Genomic DNA, 20,670 nt, shown 5'->3' with positions numbered 1-20,670 from the left:
AGGAATAATGTGGACTTTCTTGAGTTTAACACATTCATAAGTAAATGGTCTGTATCTTGTGCCTTTGTTGGTTTTCTGTGAGCTGTAGTTTCTGGGAAGTGAGCAGCCCTCATTCCTGTAACTCTTGTAATCCAGTCGTTCGTGTGCCTCCTTCATGTGGATTCAAAAAAAAAAAAAAAAAAAGAATATGCCTGCAATGCAGAGATGCAGGTTCTGTTCCTGGGTGGGAAAGATCCCCTTGATGAGCGCATGGGAACACACTCCAGTATCCTTGCCTGGAGACTCCCATGGACAGAGGAGGATGAAAGGCTACAGTCCATAGGGTCACAAAGAGTTGGACAAGACTAAAGTGACTGAGTCTGCATAAGTTAAATAAACAGAGTGACAATATACAGGCTTGACGTACTCCTTTCCCAGTTTGGAACCAGTCTGTTGTTCTATGTCTGGTTCTGACTGTTGCCTGTTGACCTGCATGCAGGTTTCTCAGGAGGCAGGTAAGGTGGTTTGGTATTACCATCCCTTTAAGAATTTTCCATAATTTCCATAGTTCGTCGAAGGTTTTAGTGTAGTCAGTGAAGCAGTAGATGACTTTCTGGAATTTTCTTGCTTTTTCTTTGATCCAAAGGACGTTGGCAATTTGACCTCTGGTTCCTCTGCCTTTTCTAAATCCAGCTTGTACATCTGGAAGTTCTCAGTTCACATACTGTTGAAGCCTAGCTTCAAGGATTTTTAGCATTCCTTGGTAGTATGTGATGTGAGCACAATTGTACAGTAGTTTGAACATTCTTTGGCATTGCCTTTCTTTGGGATTATAATGAAGACTGACCTTTTTGCAGTCCTGTGGCCACTACTGAGTTTTCCAAATTTGCTGACATACTCAGTACAGCACTTTAATAGCATCATCTTTTAGGATTTGAACTGGCTCAGCTAGAATTCCATCACCTCCATTGACTTTGTTCATAGTAATGCTTGACTAAGGATTACTTGAATTCACACTCAAGAATGTCTGTCTCTAAAGTTGGGGTTAATAGCATTAACATTTTCTGTTTGCACATAATATGCAAGATTTTTTAGATAACCATGCTGGCTAATAAAGGTAATCTATTGTAAGCATATATGCTTACTTACATTGATGTACGTCATAACTACAAGTTATGTAAATTATAAACTGATATTTTAGTATGAACTCTTATATTTAAAATATAATAATGTTTATCTTAATAGGAAAAAAAAAATCTCATTTCAAACTCCAGGAGAGCTCTTAGGCAATTCTAGAAGAAAGTTTTAGGTATACCAAAACTTTAATCCATTATTTAATGAAAAAGAATAGGAAACTTATCACTTTAGTTTGAGATGATAATTTATCTAATGAATACAGATCTGTGACATAATACTGGGACCTTTATTATATAATACTATAAGGGGCCTGTAAATTACCCTAATTTAAATTGGGCAAGTTCAAGTCAGTATTTTTATGTGAGTAGGCCCAAAATTACTTAAATGCTTAGTAAAGCTTCTTTATTAACTCATTCAAATAAGCAAATATTGTGTGACCTCTGAATACTTTGAGATGACCTTATCTTGGGGGAAGGACTATATTTATAAAAATAACTTATTAAACTATTAGGTTTCTTCTAATTTTCTCCTTTTCCAAATAACATTACACAGTCATTTTTATGTGTATACTTTGTTTAGGATAGCTCACCCCAAGTGGCAAAAGTAGATAATTTGAAGTTTTCTGGTATTTGATACAAATTACTATTTTGCCTTCTCAGTGCCTGTTTCATTTTAGTTCAGTTCAGTAATTCAGTCGTTTCCGACTCTTTGAGACCCCATGGACTGCAACATGCCAGGCCTACCTGTCCATTACCAACTCCCAGAGTTTACCAAACTCGTGTCCATTGAGTCAATGATGCCATCCAACCATCTCATCCTCTATCGTCCCCTTCTCCTCCTGCCCTCAATCTTTCACAGCATCAGGGTCTTTTCCAATGAGTCAGCTCTTCACATCAGGTGGCCAAAGTATTGGAGTTTCACCTTCAACATCAGTCCTTCCAGTGAACATTCAGACTGATGTCCTTTAGGATGGACTGGTTGGATCACCTTGCTGTCCTAGGGACTCTCAAGAGTCTTCTCCAAAACCATAGTTCAAAAGCGTCAATTTTTCGGCGCTCATCTTTCTTTACAGTCCAACTCTCACATCCATACATGACTACTGGAAAAACCATAGCCTTGACTAGATGGACCTTTGTTGGCAAAGTAATGTCTCTGCTTTTTAATATGCTGTCTAGGTTGGTCATAACTTTCCTTCCAAGGAGTAAGCATCTTTTAATTTCATGGCTGCAATCACCATCTGCAGGGATTTTGGAGCCCCCAAAAATAAAGTCAGCCACTGTTTCCACTGTTTCCCCATCTATTTCCCATGAAGTGATGGGACTGAATGGCATGATCTTAGTTTTCTGAATGTTGAGCTTTAAACAAACTTTTCACTCCTCTTTCACTTTTCTCAAGAGGCTCTTTAGTTCTTCACTTTCTGCCATATCGTGGTGTCATCTGCATATCTGAGGTTATTGATATTTCTCCCAGCAGTCTTGATTCCAGCTTGTGCTTCATCCAGCCCAACATTTCTCGTGATGTACTCTGCATATAAGTTGCAGTATACAGCCTTGACATACTCCCTTTCCTATTGGAATCAGTTTATTGTTCCATGTACAGTTCTAACTGTTGCTTTGCATACAGATTTCTCAAGAGGCAGGTCAGGTGATCTGGTAGTCCCATCTCTTTCAGAATTTTCCCCAGTTTATTGTGATCCACATAGTCAAAAGCTTTGGCATAGTCAATAAAGCAGAAATAGATGTTTTTCTGAAACTCCCTTGCTTTTTCGATGATGCAGTGGATGTTGGCGATTTGATCTCTGGTTCCTCTGCCTTTTCTAAAACCTGCTCAAACATCTGAAAGTTCATGGTTCACGTATTGCTGAAGCCTGGCTTGGAGAATTTGAACATTACTTGGCTAGCGTGTGAGATGAGTGCAATTGTGCAGTAGTTTGAGCATTCTTTGGTATTGCCTTTCTTTGGAATTGGAATGAAAACTGACTTTTTCCAGTCCTGTGGCCAGTGCTGAGTTTTCCAAATTTGCTGGCATATTGAGTGCAACACTTTCATAGCATCATCTTTTAGGATTTGAAATAGCTCAACTGGAATTCCACCACCTCCACTAGCTTTGTTTGTAGTGATGCTTCTTAAGGCCCACTTGACTTCACATTCCAAGATGTCTGACTCTAGGTGAGTGATCACACCATAGTGACTATCTGGATCGTGAAGATCTTTTTTGTACAGTTCTTCGGTGTATTCTTGCCCCCTCTTCTTCTTATCTACTGCTTCTGTTAGCTCCATACCATTTCTGTCCTTTATTGAGCCCATCTTTGCATGAAATATTCTCTTGGCATCTCTGATTTTCCTGAATAGATCTGTAGTCTTTCCCATTGTGCTATTTTCCTCTGTTTCTTTGCAGGGATCATTGAGGAAGGCTTTCTTATCTCTCCTTGCTATTCTTTGGAATTCTACATTCTAATGGGTATATCTTTCCTTTTCTCCTTTGCCTTTTGCCTCTCTTCTTTTCACAGCTATTTCTAAGGGTTCCTCAGACAGCCATTTTGCTTTTTTGCATTTTTTTTTCCCTTGGGGGTTGTCTTGCTCCCTGTCTCCTGAACAATATCACGACCCTCCATTCATAGTTCACCAGGCACTCTACCAGATCTAGGTCCTATATCTGTTTCTCACTTACACTGAATAATCATAAGGGATTTGATTTAGGTCATACCTGAATGGTCTAATGGTTTTCCCCACTTTCTTCTATTTAAGTCTGAATTTGGCAATAAGGAGTTCATGATCTGAGCCACAGTCAGCTCCCAGTCTTGTTTTTGCTGACTGTATAGAGCTTCTCCATCTTTGGCTGAAAAGAATATGATCAATCTGATTTTGGTGCTGGCCACCTGGTTATGTCCATGTGTAGAGTCTTCTCTTGTGTTGTTGGAAGACGGTGTTTGCTATGACCAATCCGTTCTCTTGGCAAAACTCTTTTAGCCTTTGCCATGTTTCATTCAGTATTCCAAGGCCAAATTTGCCTGTTTCCTCCTGACTTCCAACTTCTGCATTCCAGTCCCCTATAATGAAAATTACATCCTTTTTGGGTGTTTGTTCTAAAAGGTCTTGTAGGTCTTCATAGAACTGTTCAACTTTAGCTTCTTCAGCATTACTGTTTGAAGCATAGACTTGGATTACTGTGATATTGAATGGTTTGAGTTGGAAACGGACAAAGACCATTCTGTCATTTTTGAGGTTGCATCCAAGTATGCATTTCAGACTATTAGGTTGACTATGATGGCTACTCCATTTCTTTAAGGGATTCTTGCCCACAGTAGTAGGTATAATGGTCATCTGAGTTAAATTCACCCATTCCAGTCCATTTTAGTTCACGGATTCCTAAAATGTCAATGTTCACTCTTGCCGTCTCCTGTTTGACCACTTCCAATTTACCTTGATTCATGGACCTAACATTCCAGGTTCCTATACAATATTGCTGTTTACAGCATCAGACCTTGCTTCTATCACCAGTCACATCCACAACTGGATGTTGTTTTTGCTTTGGCTCCGTCCTTTCATTCTTTCTGGAGTTATTTCTCCACTGATCTCCAGTAGTGTATTGGGCACCTACTAACCTGGGGAGTTCATCTTTCAGTGTCCTATCTTTTTGCCTTTTCATAATGTTCATGGGGTTCTTAATGCAAAAATACTGCAGTGGCTTGCCATTCCCTTTTCCAGTGGACCACGTTTTGTCACACCTCTCCACCATGACCCGGCCATCTTGGGTGGCCCTGCACGGCCTGGCTTTGTTTCGTTGAGTTATACAAGGCTGTGGTCCACGTGATCAGATTGGCTAGTTTTCTGGGATCGTGGTTTCAGTCTGTCTGCCCTCTGATGCCCTTTCTCAGCACCTAGTGTCTTACTGGGGTTTGTCTTACCCTGGATGTGGGGTATCTCTTTACAGCTGCTCCAGCAAAGGGCAGCCACTGCTTCTTACCTTGGATGTGGGTTATGTCCTCACGGCCTCCGCTCCTGACCTTAGACATGGGGTATCTCCTTTTAGCCTCTCGCTGCTCCATTACTTTAGATAACAATTTCTTTAGGATGGATCTTATAATTTAAAAGCATTTAACTCAGGGATAAAAAATAGTATTATTTAAATTTTTATCTTTTATTATGATGACATTCTGTTTCAAATATTTCTTTACCAATATTATCCACAATTAGTTTTAGATGAAAATGGAATCATGGAATTTTCTTAATTTTTCATTATCATGATTATTATCCTTAGAATCAAACTATAAGTTTGGGTAGTCTTCATATCTAGACTGATATAGAGAATATGATTAAAGTTTTGGAAAAATTCAAGTTAAAATTGTCCTGGAGAGTTTTATTTTCGAAATTAGTGTATTTCCTTTTTTTTTTTTTTTAATGCAGCTGTCTGACCTCTCAAAGCCCTTCTGCTCTCTCGTTTTTATTTATTTTTGGCTGCACTGGGTCATCGTTGCCCTGTGCTGGTTCTCTAGTTGTAGTGAGCAGGGGCTAGTCTTCTTTGTGGTGAGCGAGCGTCTCACTGCAGTGGCTTCTTTTATTGCAGAGCTCTAGAGCGTACGGGCTTCAGGAGCTGCAGCTCTTGGCTTATAGAATGCGAGCTCAGCAGTTGTGGTGCAGCTTCGTTGCTCTGTGGCATGTGGGATCTTGCTCGAGCAGGCATCGAACCTGTATGACCTGCATTTGCAGGAAAATTCTTAACCACTGGCCCACCAGGGAAGTCCAGTGTATTTATTTTTAAATTTATTTTTGTGCATTTATTGTTTATGCTACCGACTTTTACAGTCATAATTTTGACATTGATACAGTACATTTGTGTCAACATTATGACTTAATTTCAGGAATAACCTGAAGATTGAAGAGTTATTAGATGAAATGTATATAAGATCCCTGTGAAAAACTACCCGTCTTCTAGAAGTTTCCTTCTCAAAAGCAATCATTTATGAAACCATTACGTGCCCTGAGGATGCAAAAAATGAATCATTGTCGTGTAGGAAGCAGATCCTAGAACTTGGAACATTTTGCCTAAGGGGTTGGAAAAAAAAGCACTTTTTATTGGTTGCTCACTAAGTTGTGTCTAACTCTTTGTGACCCATGGACTATAGCACAACAGGCTCCTCTGTCCTTCACTGTCTCCCGGCGTCTGCTCAGATTCATGTCCATCGAGTCAGTGATGCTGGACTATTTGTGCACTTTCATTCAGTATATGTGTTGAATACACCTAGTATTTCAGGTACAGGTGAGGAATTCTGAGGGAAAAGTGGGAGGTAGGCAGTGGCAAGTTTACTTGCCTCCTTTCTGCCCTAACGTTTTAGGTACAAACATCTTTTGTACCACCCAGAGATTTGTAAGTTATATGTTGTTGTTCAGTTGCTCAGTCTTGTCCGATTCTTTGCAACACCATGGACTGCAGCATGCCAGGCTTCCCTGCCCTTTACCATCTCCCGCAGCTTGCTCAAACTCATGGTCATTGAGTTGGTGATGCCATCTAGCTATCTTGTCCTCTATCATCCCCTTCCCCTCCTGCCTTCAATCTTTCCCAGCATCTGAATCTTTTCTAATGAGTCAGCTCTTCACATAAAGTGGCCAAAGAATTGGAGCTTCAGCTTTAGCATCAGTCATTCCGATGAATATTCAGGGTTGATTTCCTTTAGGATTGACTGGTTGGATCTCCTTGCAGTCCAAGGGACTCTCAAAAGTCCTCTCCAACACCAAAGTTCAGAGCCATCAATTCTTTGGCTCTCAGCCTTTTTTATGGTCCAACTCTCATATCTGTACATGACTACTGGAAAAACGATAGCTTTGACTACATGGACCTTTGTCGGCAAAGTAATGTCTTGCTTTTTAACATGCTGTCTAGGTTGGTCATAACTTTTCTTCCAAGCAGCAAACATCTTTTAATTTTATGGCTGCAGTCACCATCTGCAGTGATTTTGGAGCCCAATAAAATAAAGTTTTTCGCTGTTTCCATTGTTTCCCCATCTATTTGCCATGAAGTAATGGTATCAGATTGGAGAAGGAAATGGTAAACCCACTCCAGTATTCTTGCCTGGAGAATCCCATGGACGGAGAAGCCTGGTAGGCTACAGTCCACGGGGTCGCAAAGAGTCAGACCCGACTGAGCGCCGGAACGGAACGGAATGGTATCAGATACCATGATCTTAGTTTTTTGAATGTTAAGTTTTATACATGGCATAGTACTTAAATGAGTTGTCAAACAAAGACAGTGTGTCTTTTTCTTTTAACCAAAAACACAAATGTTCCCTATTTACTAGCCCTTCATGTAAAGAGAGGTAGCCATGGGGCCTTCCCTGGTGGCTTAGTGGTAAGGAATCCCCTTGCCAGTGCAGGAGAAACAGGTTCAATCCCTGATCCAGGAAGATCCCACATGCAAGCGAGCAGCTAAGCCCATATGCCACAACTCTTGAGCCTGTGTTCTAGAGCTGTGAAGATGCAGCTACTGAGCCCATGTACCACAACTACTGAAGCCGGCATGCCTAGAGCCTGTGCTCTGCAACAAGAGAAGCCTTTAAAATGAGCAGCCTGCACAGCACAGCTAGAGTAGCCCCTTCTTGTCTCAACTAGAGAAAAGCCTGCACAGCAACAAAGACCCAGCTGTCCAGAAATAAAGTTATTTTTAAAAAAGAGAGAAGTAGACACAGTACATATTTTGCAGGCTCTTATCTAGTAGATATATTTGAAGAAATAAACACAGCGTGCCTTTTTCAGGTAAAGGTGATATTTGAATCAGTGAGAAAGTAACTGTAGTCAGCAGAGGAAAAGTGCTCTATGGACAGAAAGTTTTTTAAATGATTGGAAATGTTTCCGTTACTGTTTCTTTTTACCACCAAAAATGACATATATCTTTTCCTTTTAAAAGTTAAAAAATACAACCCCCTCTTACACATAAACTTAAGTACAGTTTTCAGTTTTTTTGGAGCATACTTGATTTACAATGTTGCGTTTGTTTCAGGTATACAGCAAAGTGAATCAGTTACTCTTATACATAAATCTACTCTTTCTTTGTGTGTGTGTGTGTGTATCCTTTTCCCATACAGGCCATTCCAGAATATTGAGTAGAGTTCCTTATGCTATACAGTAGGTTCTTAATATCGATATCATATATAGTAGTATGTATTAAATTCAGGTCTTTTTTAAAATCTTCTTTAAATTTTTTGTAAGTAGTTTTAAGATATTAGACCAAATTATTAAAAAATGCAACAGCTTTCAAGACATCTAGGAAGATGGACATTTACTAGAAGAATTTCAAGGAAATCCTTTGCATAACTGGAAGACTGAAAAATATATATCATGATTTAGTAAGTGTAGCCAGTGATGCACTTCTTCCCTGTAGAACAGCAAATCTCAGCTGTGGCAATCATTAAAACCATGTACGGAAGTAATTGACTTAGTTCCACTCTTTCAAATGTCTGTATCGTGAAATATTTAACCAAGATATTTCTAAAAAACAAAGCAGATTGAATCACATTGTTTTTTCTAAAATGGTATTCTATCTTTGTTGTTGTTTGGTTGCTAAGTCGTTTCTGACTCTTTTTCGACCTCATGGACTGTAGCCCACCATACTCCTCTGTCCATGGGATCTTTCTGGGCAAGAATAGTGCAGTGGGTTGCCATTTCCTTCTCCAGGGGATCTTCCTGGCCCAGGGATCGAACTCACATCTCCTGCATTGACAGGTGGATTCTTTACCACGGAGGGAAGCCATTTTATCTTTACTTCATCCTATTTTAATTTGTTTTTGTTTTATAGTATTCATTTTTGCACTGTAATACTTGTATTTAACTTATATACATTCCTACATGTGTCTGTGCATATATACATATTTGAGAGTGCAGTGCCCACATTTTATACTAAGACGATGTGCCATCAAAAAGTTTGGAGACCACTGTTCTGGAAGGTCTCCCCTAACCCTCCTCTGTGCATCAGTAACAGTAACAGCTGCTGCTACTGCTAAGTCACTTCAGTCGTGTCTGACTCTGTGCGACCCCATAGACGGCAGCCTACCAGACTGCCCTGTCCCTGGGATTCTCCAGGCAAGAACACTGGAGTGGATTGCCATTTCCTTCTCCAATGTGCGAACGTGAAAAGTGAAAGTGAAGCCGCTCAGTTGTGTCCAACTCTTCGTGATCCCATGGACTGCAGCCTACCAGGCTCCTCCTTCCATGGGATTTTCCAGGCAAGAATATTGGAGTGGCTTGCCATTGCCTTCTCTGAACAGTAACAGGGCCCTGGCCAAACTTGTCAGTCACCATTTGGCTTGTCTGCTCTCTCTTTGACTTCTTAGAAGAGACCATTTAGTGAAGTTTTATTATGTTTGATGCAACATCCATGGGACCCCTAATAGTGAATGGGACACTTATAGTCCTTGCTTTCCAGAAGCTTTGGCAGTAGTAAGGATGACAAATGTTAAGAAGTTACAAATGCTCAAAGGAAATCCAGAAGATAGTAAGATTAGTCGTATGTGAAAACCTTAAGGCCACAGCAATTGAAAAGGGTAGTGTGGCAACCCACTCCAGTGTTCTTGCCTGGAGAATCCCAGGGAAGGGAGGGCCTGGTGGGCTTCCGTCTATGGGGTCACACAGAGTCGGACACGACTGAAGTGATTTAGCAGCAGCAGCAGCAGCAGTGTGGCTGAAGAAAAATGAGATTCCAGAAAGTGATGATCATAATTTTCTAAAAAAGAGTCCTAAATTCTTACCAATGAACTGTATTCAATCCCATGTAAGGACTCACTATTTCTTTGTAATTATTAATAAATGGGTTAAACAGTTTTAAAAGGGACCTCAAATTGATGGCTCCAAGTTTTCTTTTACTTACACAATGGTTTTTTGAGTTTTAAAATTTAAATTTAAAACATTATTCTCAGGAGAAGGAAATGGCAACCCACTCCAGTATTCTTGCCTGGAAAATCCCATGGATGGAAGAGCTTGGTAGGCTACAGTCCATGGGGTCACAAAGAGTTGGACACGACTGAGTGACTTCACTTTAAGGATCAGGAACACAGATTCCTTTGCTTTTTCCATCAATGTCCTATACATAGAAGGTCTTGATATTTGTTGAATGCCTTTTTTAGGATATAATGTTTTTTGTAAAGAATTCTATGAGGAATATTTTAATGAAGCAATCAAAATTACTGTTGTTCTTGATACCTTCATTTCTTTTTTTTTTCAATTTTATTTATTTATTTATTTAAGTAATTAATTTATTTTTTATTGGAGGCAAATTATTTTACAATATTGTATTGGTTGGTTTTGCCATACATTGACATGAATTCGCCCTGGGTTATGTAAGTTCCCCCTTCTGAACCCCCCTCCCGATACCTTCATTTCTTTGATATCAGATAGCGTACTGATTCCCACGCTCCTTCCCTACCTCCCTAAGACCTTTTGAATGTTGAACTCTGCTTTAGATTCCTTTCTATAAGATGCTTCTTCATTTATACTTGAAGAACACAGCAGTCAACCATAGCTGGCTTTAATCTATAGGATTTTATATGATGTCTGAGTCAAAATAAAATATCCTCCCATTAAAAAAAAATAAAAAATTATTCTCTAATTTGCCATATAACTAATTCATACTGTTTTAACCCTGTATGCTTACCCATTTGCATTATCTGCATGAATGCTAAATATATTTGTCCTTGTTACCTTATGTAAAAGATAAAAATACTACATACTCTATTAATAGTGAGTTGTTGACCATTATAAAGTAATTTATCTTGAGTTCTACTAGTCATTAATGTTCAAACTATTGTGTCTAAAAGACTATGTGGATATTTTTTAGTTCTTAGTATAATACTTAAAATCTCTTTGAGCAGTATTTATAAAGTTCATAATATATAGATTGCTAGAATAATAATTTAAAAATTTCAACAAGTACATTTGTAATTTATCAAGTCCCAATTCATCAGTTAAGGCCCATATGATGGAAATGGACCTTAAAAATTTTTTTTGATTAAAATATTTAGTTGCCTTTTTATCGTTGGTCTTCTTGCAAGACAATAACTTAGAAAAGTTATTGAAAAGCTTATTGAAATCTAAGTGTAAATTTTTCTTTCTTTCTTTGGACTTTTCTTTATTCCTGTAATACAGAAAGTCCCTTACATACAAACTTTCAAGCTGCAAACTTTCAAAGATGCAAACATGTGTTTGCCTGTCTCATGCCTTGTTAGTTCATGTGTTTGGCGTACATCATCTCCTGCATGAGTCCTCTACAAGTGGTTGTGCTTTTGTGTGCTTTACAGTACTGTATATAGAGTACAGTAGTGAAGTATCTTTATTTGAGGCCCAGGATATCTGGAAGCAAGCATAAAAGCAATGGTTATGTAGCTGGTACTACTGTACTTTTCAAGGTACTGTATGGTAAGATTTAAAATGTTTTATTTATTTTTATGTATTTGTTTTTTAATATATTATTTGTGTGAAAACTACTATAAACCTAGTACAATACAGTAGTATGTAGCCAAATGTGTTAGTTTGGTACCTGAGCTAATTTTGTTGGACTTAATGAACAAATCTTGGACTTAACAAGGTGTTCCTGGAATGGAAGTTGTTCGTATGTAGGGGACGTACTGTACACGTCTGATATTGCATCAGTAATTAAACTGCATGGTTTAATTATGCCATATTACCATGGGATAAAAGGGAAGAAATAATAAGTAGAGTGGATGATTTGCAAAGATAAGATGATGGTTATATTTATTTTTTTGTTACATTGAGTTTGTCCTTTAGGAATATTTGGGCCAACACAAAAGGCCTAAGCAGCAGCTGTTACCCCAGTAAGTAGCACATTAGAGTCTTCAGGAAAGGAAGACAGTATTTAAATCTTGGTCAAAAAGAGAGTATGCTGTATGGCTCAGGAAACTCAAACAGGGACTCTGTATCAACCTACAGGGGTGGGATGGGAAGGGAGATGAGAGGGAGGTTCTAAAGGGAGGGGATATATGTATACCTATGGCTGATTCATGTTGAGGTTTGACAGAAAACAAAATTCTATAAAGCAATTATCCTTCAATTAAAAAAAGAGAAATGAAAGCTCTCTCTACTCCCAAGTTAGTAGCAAGTAACTGGCTGTATCTTATTTATCCTTTATCTGACGTGGCCAGGGCAAAGCCCAAGTTTTATTTTCTTAAAGCCTCAGAGGAGCCTTTTCTGGAAACTGCATGGCTATTTCAACGTTGGAAAAAAAAATAGGTTTCTGTGGAAATTTATGAAAAGAAAACATTTTTCTTAACTTCCTTTCCAAAACCCATGATTGATGGAACGTGGTTTGGGAACATATTTTGAAAACAGAGTGGCAAGAGATGAGATTGGAAAGGTAAGCAAGGGGCCGTGCCTTGAGGCCTTATAAGGAGTTTGGATTTCATTCTCAATGCAGTAAGCAGCCATTGAAGATATCAGCTGACAAGTGAGGAATAGTTCTGCAAACCACAATGAAATTTGTGAATCTGCCACAGGTTTCCTCACTTTAGAACCTGAAATAAGATCCTTTCCTCTCTTTGCTGCATAATGAAATCTTCATCCCTCAAGATAAGGTTTAAACTTCCCTTCTCCAGGGAAGGAGGTTGTTTAAGAGAGGTTGGTACTGGAATTAGATGTTTTAGTGGAGGAGTTGGAGCCCTTGGGTGAATAGGTTTTCCAAGGTAGACTCTGAAGAAAGGAAAGAATGCAGAGAAACAGTACAGGCAGTGGAGAACATGATTGAGGAACAGTATATATATATATAATATACACAACATAAAATTTATCATTTTAGGCATTTTTAAGTGTACAGTTCTCTAGCATCAGTACATTCACATTGTTTTACCACCACTATCCATGTCTAGAATTTCTTTTGTTTTTCCTAACTGAAGTTCTGTACCTATTTAATATAGCCATATAATACTTGCAGTAATATTTTGTTCACGATACATGACAACCACAGTGCTAGAACCCTATAGGTGGACATCATCATGGTTGTTTAGTTGCTCAGTCGTGTCCGACTCTTTGCAGCCCCATGGACTGCAGCATGCCAGGCTTCCCTGTCCTTCACCATCTCCTGGAGCTTGCTCAAACCTGTGTCCATTGAGTCAGTGATGCCATCCAGCCATCTCGTCCTCTTTCATCCCCTTCTACTGCCTTTAGGCTTTCAGGCAGATGAAAGAGATGCAGGTAAAGGACACTAAACTGCTAGAGAGAGCGTTTGTAAAGAGTGACAGTCGTGAGGTGGGTAAGGCAGAAGGATACGGAAAGACTGAACAGAGAAACGAGCACCTGTTATGTGCCCAGCATGACATTAAGTACTTTGTACATGTTCTTTAATGAAACAGAGCTAAGAATGGATTCATTCAGGAGTTTAGAGAAGGAAAGGTAGAAATCTAGCTGGTGGCAGTACTGGAATTATAGAGCTTGAAGTCTCAGAGTTAACTTCTTGATGAAGTGATGTGACTTACAGGAAATATGTAGCTCATCCAGTTTAGGGTGGTTAGTTGGTATTCAAGTGGAATCCAAAGAAGTTCTGTAAAAACAATAATGGTCTTAATGAAACAAGAAACACTATATTTATCAATTAACTTTGTTCCTGCTTTGACTTTAGATAATATCGATGATTTGGGATTAGTATAAAGCAAAATTAGATGAAAAGCATGCCTTTATCTTGAAGAGTGGAGCATGATAGGGGATATGCTGAAATATTACCATCCTAACACTGTGTTTACTGCTGAGCTGTGTATGTTAACAGATGAAATGACTGGTGTGATGCAGGAAATCTATAGGTGAGGTCAAACAAACTATAAATTAGGGCATGAGGATCAATTCCATAATTTATACTCGTAAGGAATGGCTTTATAATCCAAGATTAAATGTTTTTAACCAGAAGAGCATTGTTAAAGTCATGTAACACTTCAGATACAAGGTTTCTTCCACTAAACTGTATACCTAAAATATACAGACTATTCCTATCCACATGCCATTAGAGAGAGGTATAGCTTCTCATCATGGTCTTCCAAAGTAGAAGAATAATATTAATAGAATTGAGTTAAAACCCAGAATGAGCAACAGTTTAACCTACAATTGTATTGTCATCCATCAGGAAACCCTGGTTTGGGGGGACTGTCTAATGATACTGTGTGGTTGGGACTTTAAGTGACCATTTAACTAAATAATTAATATAAAAAATGAATTAAAAGGGGCTTCCCTTGTGGCTCAGCTGGTAAAGAATCCGCCTGCAATGTGGGAGACCTGGGTTCTATCCCTGGATTGGGAAGATCCCCTGGAGAAGGGAAAGGCTACCCACTCCAGTATTCTGGCCTGGAGAATCCCATGGACTGTATAGTCCATGGGGTTGCAAAGAGTCGGACACGACTGAGAAACTTTCACAGACATACATACGTATATTAAGAGGCTTCCCTGGTGGCTCAGTGGTAAGGAGTCTGTGTGCCAATACAGAGTACATGGATTTGATCCTGGTCTGGGAACATCCCATATGTCACAGGACAGCTGAGCCCGTGCACCACAGCTGCTTAGCCAGAGCACTGGGGCCTGTGAGCCACAACTGTGGAGCCCAGGTGCTGCAACTACTGAGGCTCTTGTGCCTAGAGCCCATGCTCCACAAGAGAGACCCCTGCAGTGAAAGGCCCACAACTTGAGAGTGCCCCCTGCTTGCTGCAACTGAAGGAGGCCTGTGCAGGGCAACAAAGACCCAGCAGAGCCAAGAAATAAATAAATAAATCTTAAAATGTGTATTAAATTTTTTTTAATTTAAAAGAATAGATTCAGGGATAATGGTTTGTTTTAAAGATCTGTATAAAAATAGTTTGGGACAGAATATTCAAGAAACTCGATTTAGGAACTTCCCTGGTGGTCCAGTGGTTAAGAGTTAATGCTTCTAATGAAGGGGGCGCCGGTTCAGTCCTTAGTCGAGGAACTAAGACCCCACATACTGCAGGGCATGGCCAAAAAGAAACAAAACACCCCTCACGATTTCCTTAGCATGCATTCAAGAACTTATAGGCTTCACTTCATTTAGATTCAGAGACATACAAAATAGAAATTACACATCATTTGATTGGGTTTTTTAATTATAGTTTTTTTTAAGTCAATGAGGAAATCATTTTAATAACAAATTGTTTGATTTTATTAGATTATTATTAGAGTACTAAAGTGTGCAAACTAGATTAAGATTCATATTTCATTCTGTGAAAATGGAGATTGTCTCCCAGTTAAATATCATTGGAGAATCAATTTGAGGATTTTATTCCTTAGTTAATAACTGAAAGTAAGAAGTACTTTATTTTTTTCCAACTTCTTGTTCTGTTTGAACAAAGTGAAATACTAACTTTCACTTGGTATAATTGTCCTGTCTTTATACTACCAAAATACATTTATCAGTAAATAATTATTTAAGCTAACTTTGCCATTAGTACATGGAAGTTTTCAATTATATGTTAGATGATATGCTAGGTAGCTGTAAACCACATTGCTGGGGCAGGGGTTTCCCTGGTGGTCCAGTGGTTAAGACTGTACTTGCACCGCAGAAGGCATGGGTTTAATCCCTGGTCAGAAAACTAAGATCCTGTGCTGCACAGCTTTGCAAAAAAAAACAAACAAGGGCAGACAACTTAGTTTCCCCACCCCCTTCTTTTTTAGACATTACAAATTAGTAAATTTTAATTCAGGAAGCACAGGTTACATGGTAAAATTTTTGTTTTGGATCATTTACATTAGAAATGGTAAGCTATTGAAAATACTAGCAGTCTTTAATAAAAGGTAAACTAAGTTTCATACAGTGGTTATGAAATACCTCGTGACTGTAAGAACTTTCTGACTTCCTTACTCAACAGAATTTGTAAAGAAATAACCACTCTACAAGGAGGAGAAGCCTGATAGCAGGGTGACAGCCCACCAAGTCTTTGTGCGTGCGTATTAAGTTGCTTCGAAGTCTTTAATACATAACTACAGTGAATAACTGAGTTGGTTAGCGTAAAGTTTAGATACTTTTCAAGACTGATGTCAATCACAAATAATCTTACTAATTAAACATTAATTTGAAAGATCCTTTTAAATATATTGTTATAAACTTCATTGTTCACAAATGGACATTGTGTGGGGAGCTAATTAGGTCACTTTTCAGTTTTTCAAGATTTTTTTTTTTAAATCACAGGAAACAAATACAATGAACCAGTAATTATCTCTACTACTGATGACGAGAAAGGCAATGCTGCTGCTGCTTAGTCGCTTCAGTCATGTCTGACTCTGTGCGACCCCATAGGCGGCAGCCCACCAGGCTCCCCCGTCCCTGGGATTCTCCAGGCAAGAACTCTGGAGTGGGTTGCTGTTTCCTTCTCCAGTGCATGAAAGTGAAAAGGGAAAGTGAAGTCACTCAGTCGTGTCCAACTCTTAGCGACCCCACGGACTGCAGCCTACCAGGCTCCTCCGTCCATGGGATTTTCCAGGCAAGAAAATTTTCCACTGTAGTGGGGTGCCATTGCCTTCTCTGAGAAAGGCAATAGATAAACCAAAAATCTTTGTTTTTTTAAATTATTGGATAATTTATATGCAGTAAAATTCACCGTCTTTAGGGTACAGTTCTGAGTTTTGACAATGCATACAGTCCATATAACCAGCACAACAATGCAGATATGAAACATTCCTATCACCTTTGACAATTCTGTTGTACCCTTTTGTAATCAATCAGTTCCTTTACCCTCCTGCAACCTTGGATCTAGTTTTTGTCCCTGTGTGCTTCAGTACTTTGTCCACCTGATGCGAAGAACTGACTCATTTGAAAAGACCCTGATGCTGGGAAAGATTGAAGGCGGGAGGAGAAGGGGACAACAGAGGATGAGATGGTTGGATGGCATCACCGACTCAATGGCCATGAGTTTGGGTAATGTCCGGGAGTTGGTGATGGATAAGGAAGCCTGGCGTGCTGCAGTCCATGGGGTCGCAAAGAGTCAGACACAGCTGAGTGACTGAACTGAACTGAACTGTGCTTGCCTTTTCCAGAATGTCATATGGAATCTTAAATGTGTGGCATTTATTTATTAGTTTTGGCTTCACTGGGTCTTTGTTGCTGCGTGGGGGTTTTCTCTAGTTGTGGGTGAGCAGGGCCTACTCTAGTTGTGGTGTGTGGGCTTCTCTTGTGGAGGCTTCTCTTGTTGTGGAACGTAGACTCAAGGCACCTGGACTTCACTAGTTGCAGCACGGGGGCTTGGTAGTTGTGTCTCTTGGGTTCAAGAGCATGGGCTCAGTAGTTGTGACCCACGGGTTTAGTTGCTCTGTGGCTTGTGAAATCTTGTGGACCAGGGATTGAACCCATGTCTTCTGTATTGGCAAGGGATTTTTATTCACTGTACCACCAGGGAAATCCTCTAGTGTTTTAAGTTGGCTTCCTTCTAACACACATGCAAGTGTCCTCAGTTCATTTCTTGAGTGTTGTAAAGACAGATTTACCACAGTTTGCTTATCTATTCACTGATTGAAGGTCAACTGTGTATTTTCCAGCTTTTGGTAGTTATGAATAAAGCCTTTACTGTAAACATTCATGTACATACGTGTTGCTGATTCACATTGATGTATGGGAAAAACCTTCACAATATTGTAAAGTAATTATCCTCCAATTAAAATAAATAAACTTAAAATTTTCATTTGCAAGTTTCTGTTAATGTAAGTATTCTTTTCAATTGGGTAAGTACCTAGGAGTGTCATTGCTGGGTCATATGGAAGTGCTGGTTTAACTTTATAAGAAACTGCCATGGCTACTAGTGGGTAGCTTAAATTCAGTCACTAGTTTGTGGTAGATGCCAAATATAATTTCAGATTATCCACTGTGAACAATAAGAGTCAATGATATTTTGTTTAAAACTAATTATCATTTCCTAGCTGCAAATCATATTGTGGTTTTTACTATATAGATTCAAACATGAATTTTATTATATCTTTATTGTGCAAAAGAGAATTGAATTTCTTAAAGGTTATTATTTTACTAGTGTTACTGGCCAAGATTTTTAACCTGTTAAACCTAGGTTTCTCTTCTGCAGAATGGTAATTATTACTCCATACCTTACCTATATTATTTTTTCCTTTTGCAGAAGAGCATTCTCTTTTGTAAAATATTGATAAATTATTATTACCTCACAGTGAGGATTTAATGAAATGCTGCATGGAAGGTGCTTACCAGAGCACCAGGCACAAAGTAAAGGTTAGCTATAAAAAAAGAAAAGGTGTTTGTTTGAAAACCAAACCTAAGATTATAATTTAAGTATGGCTATCAAAATTCAGCAAGCACAAAATTGGTGCATTTTATGACAGGGAAGCATTCTGCTTTTTGCATTACTGAAATTTGCCAAGGCTAAGTGGTCTTTGGAATCAAATATAGTTTTCCTTACACAGTGAGTTTTAAATAGACCGGTGAAGTTTGTGAAGGACATAAAAGGCAATTCCAGTGTCTTCTCTTTGACTCCTTTTCTCCATGTTGTTAATTGTCTGTTCATGCCTAATATGCAGATTTCTTTTATTAAGAATTAAGTTGATAAGTCTACTTCCTGATGAGCTTTATCTGAGTGTGTAATACATAGTTGCCTCATACCACGCTTTGAGTGTTTCCTACCTGCCCTGATATTAAGCAGTCCTTTGGCCACCTCATGTAACAAGTTGACTCAATGGAAAAGACTCTGATGCTGGGAAGGATTGGGGGCGGGAGAAGGGGACGACAGAGAATGAGATGGCTGGATGGCATCACCGACTCGATGGACATGAGTTTGAGTGAACTCCAGGAGTTGGTGATGGACAGGGAGGCCTGGCGTGCTGTGATTCATGGAGTCGCAAAGAGTTGGACACGACTGAGCGACTGAACTGAACTGAAGCAGTTGCAGTTGAGTCAGAGCTTTAGGCTGCCATTGAGTATCAGGTCTGCCCCAGCGGTTCTCCAAGTGTGGTTCCTGTAGTGTAGTCCCAGACCAACAGTGTCAACATCACCTGGGAGCTTGTTGGAAGTGCAGATTCTGGGGTTGAATTCAACTCCTGAGATAGGACGTAGGCAGTGTGTGTTTTAAAATTCCATCCAGATGATCTGGTGTGTGGGAACCACTGCATCTGGACATAGTAAGGAGTGGTTTGGAAACGCCGCTTTCAACTGTGAGACTGATGTCTATAGCCTGTTACTTCATTGTGATTTTATACATATTTTAATTGACGCTTTCTGGTTTTTCAGGGCTATGAGAAATTTTGAAAGTACTGATAAATAATATAAATTTATAAAGATATATAAAAATAAGTAAGCAGTGCTCTGAAATCACATAAAACTTGTTTTCTTAGGAAATTTATGAGTAGCAGTTATTGACCGTGCACCAAGGTCAGTGAACTATGCTAAAATAGAAAATCGTCAGTGGCAAAATAGCATTTGAGATCTTTCAAAATGACATTTTAACATCTTAAGCCTGTGAATCCTGAATCTGTAAACCTCTTTGGTCCAGAGCATGGACCCAGTTCAAGTGGACACAAACTGTTTTCATGTTGACTTTTTTAGAGCATTACTAATAGTTAAGGAATTAGTCAGTTTATAGACTGTCCTATTCCCAAGTGTATTTCTAGTGCATTTGATGCTTCCATGAGCTTTCATTGTTGTTTACTGTAATAAATAGACATCTCTCCATCCTTATATACTTGGTCTCTTGAAAAACACTATAGCAACCCTCCTCTGGGGAGGAGTGGCATATTATGCATGAGGTTGTCTGTCTGTGAGCAGTGAGGTCTGAGAAGGTCCTGAAGTAAGCAGTGCATCATCAGAGTTCTCGGCTGACCTGTGGCTGTGAGAGGCTTTAGAGCCGGGAGTGAGATTTTATCACATGAACTTTAAAAGAGTAAAGCCAAATATTTTCTTATCAAACCAAAGTAGACTACTTTTCAGTATATATGAAATGATGTCCACTGATGACGGTAAGTAGTTTCATTTTCTAGTGTATCTTTTCTCTCTCTTTTTTTTTTCCTCCCCCCAGTTTATGTGGGTCATTTTACAACAGCATGCTTAAAGGGCATGAAAGTTGCAGAGTTTGGTTTAAGTTAAGAATAAGGTTCACATTATTTTTCAACTTTAACATTAAAAATATGTACTGTATTTATGGTTTCTGCTTCTTCCAGGAGGCTGTTTCTGGGTTAGCAAAATACAAGTTTAATAGTTCTGTTTCTCTGACTCATTCTTACTAACATTAGAAATTTGAAAATTTAGTCACTGACGGGAGAATGCAGAGAAAGAAAACCAGAGTTTTCTTTTTTTCTTTCATTTCTGGTGTGAGCAAAGCTAAGAAATATTTGCTACTAAACATTTTCAAGTACTACTGCACCAGAATACTGTTCTGTTCAAGCAAACAAATCAGTCTTCTTGTTTGAGCAAAGTTCAGAAGAGTGAATATTACCTGCTTTTCAATATGAGATAGCAAATAGAGACAGGCATGGATGTATTTTTGTTGTTGTTAGTGGTATTAAGCCATTGTTTTTATCCTCCAATATTCTGGAGTGTATTAATGAAAAATTGATTCTT

At 38.9% G+C, this 20,670-nt stretch overlaps 1 protein-coding gene across 7 annotated transcripts in view; it reads left to right on the top strand.

Moving 5' to 3' along the window:
- The window catches only part of FGD4 (FYVE, RhoGEF and PH domain containing 4), a 240,138-nt gene that overhangs the window by 117,072 nt on the left and 102,396 nt on the right, over positions 1-20,670 (top strand). The window contains exon 1 of one of the 7 annotated variants that reach the window (XM_088837229.1): positions 19,714-20,069. The exons of the other annotated variants lie outside the window; for them this stretch is intronic. Within the exon in view, the coding sequence (XP_088693355.1) occupies positions 19,979-20,069 (91 nt within the window). The 5' untranslated portion in view covers positions 19,714-19,978. Of the gene's footprint in view, positions 1-19,713; positions 20,070-20,670 lie in introns of those variants that run through there. 7 annotated transcript variants of the gene reach the window in all.

The sequence above is a fragment of the Moschus berezovskii genome, chromosome 6, assembly GCF_049115385.1.
Source record: "Moschus berezovskii isolate FMDL1 chromosome 6, NW_MosBer_1.0, whole genome shotgun sequence".
NCBI classification, from domain to species: Eukaryota; Metazoa; Chordata; class Mammalia; order Artiodactyla; family Moschidae; genus Moschus; species Moschus berezovskii.
The sequence above is the reverse complement of the archived record's forward strand: the minus strand, read 5'-3'. Positions and strand labels throughout refer to the sequence as shown.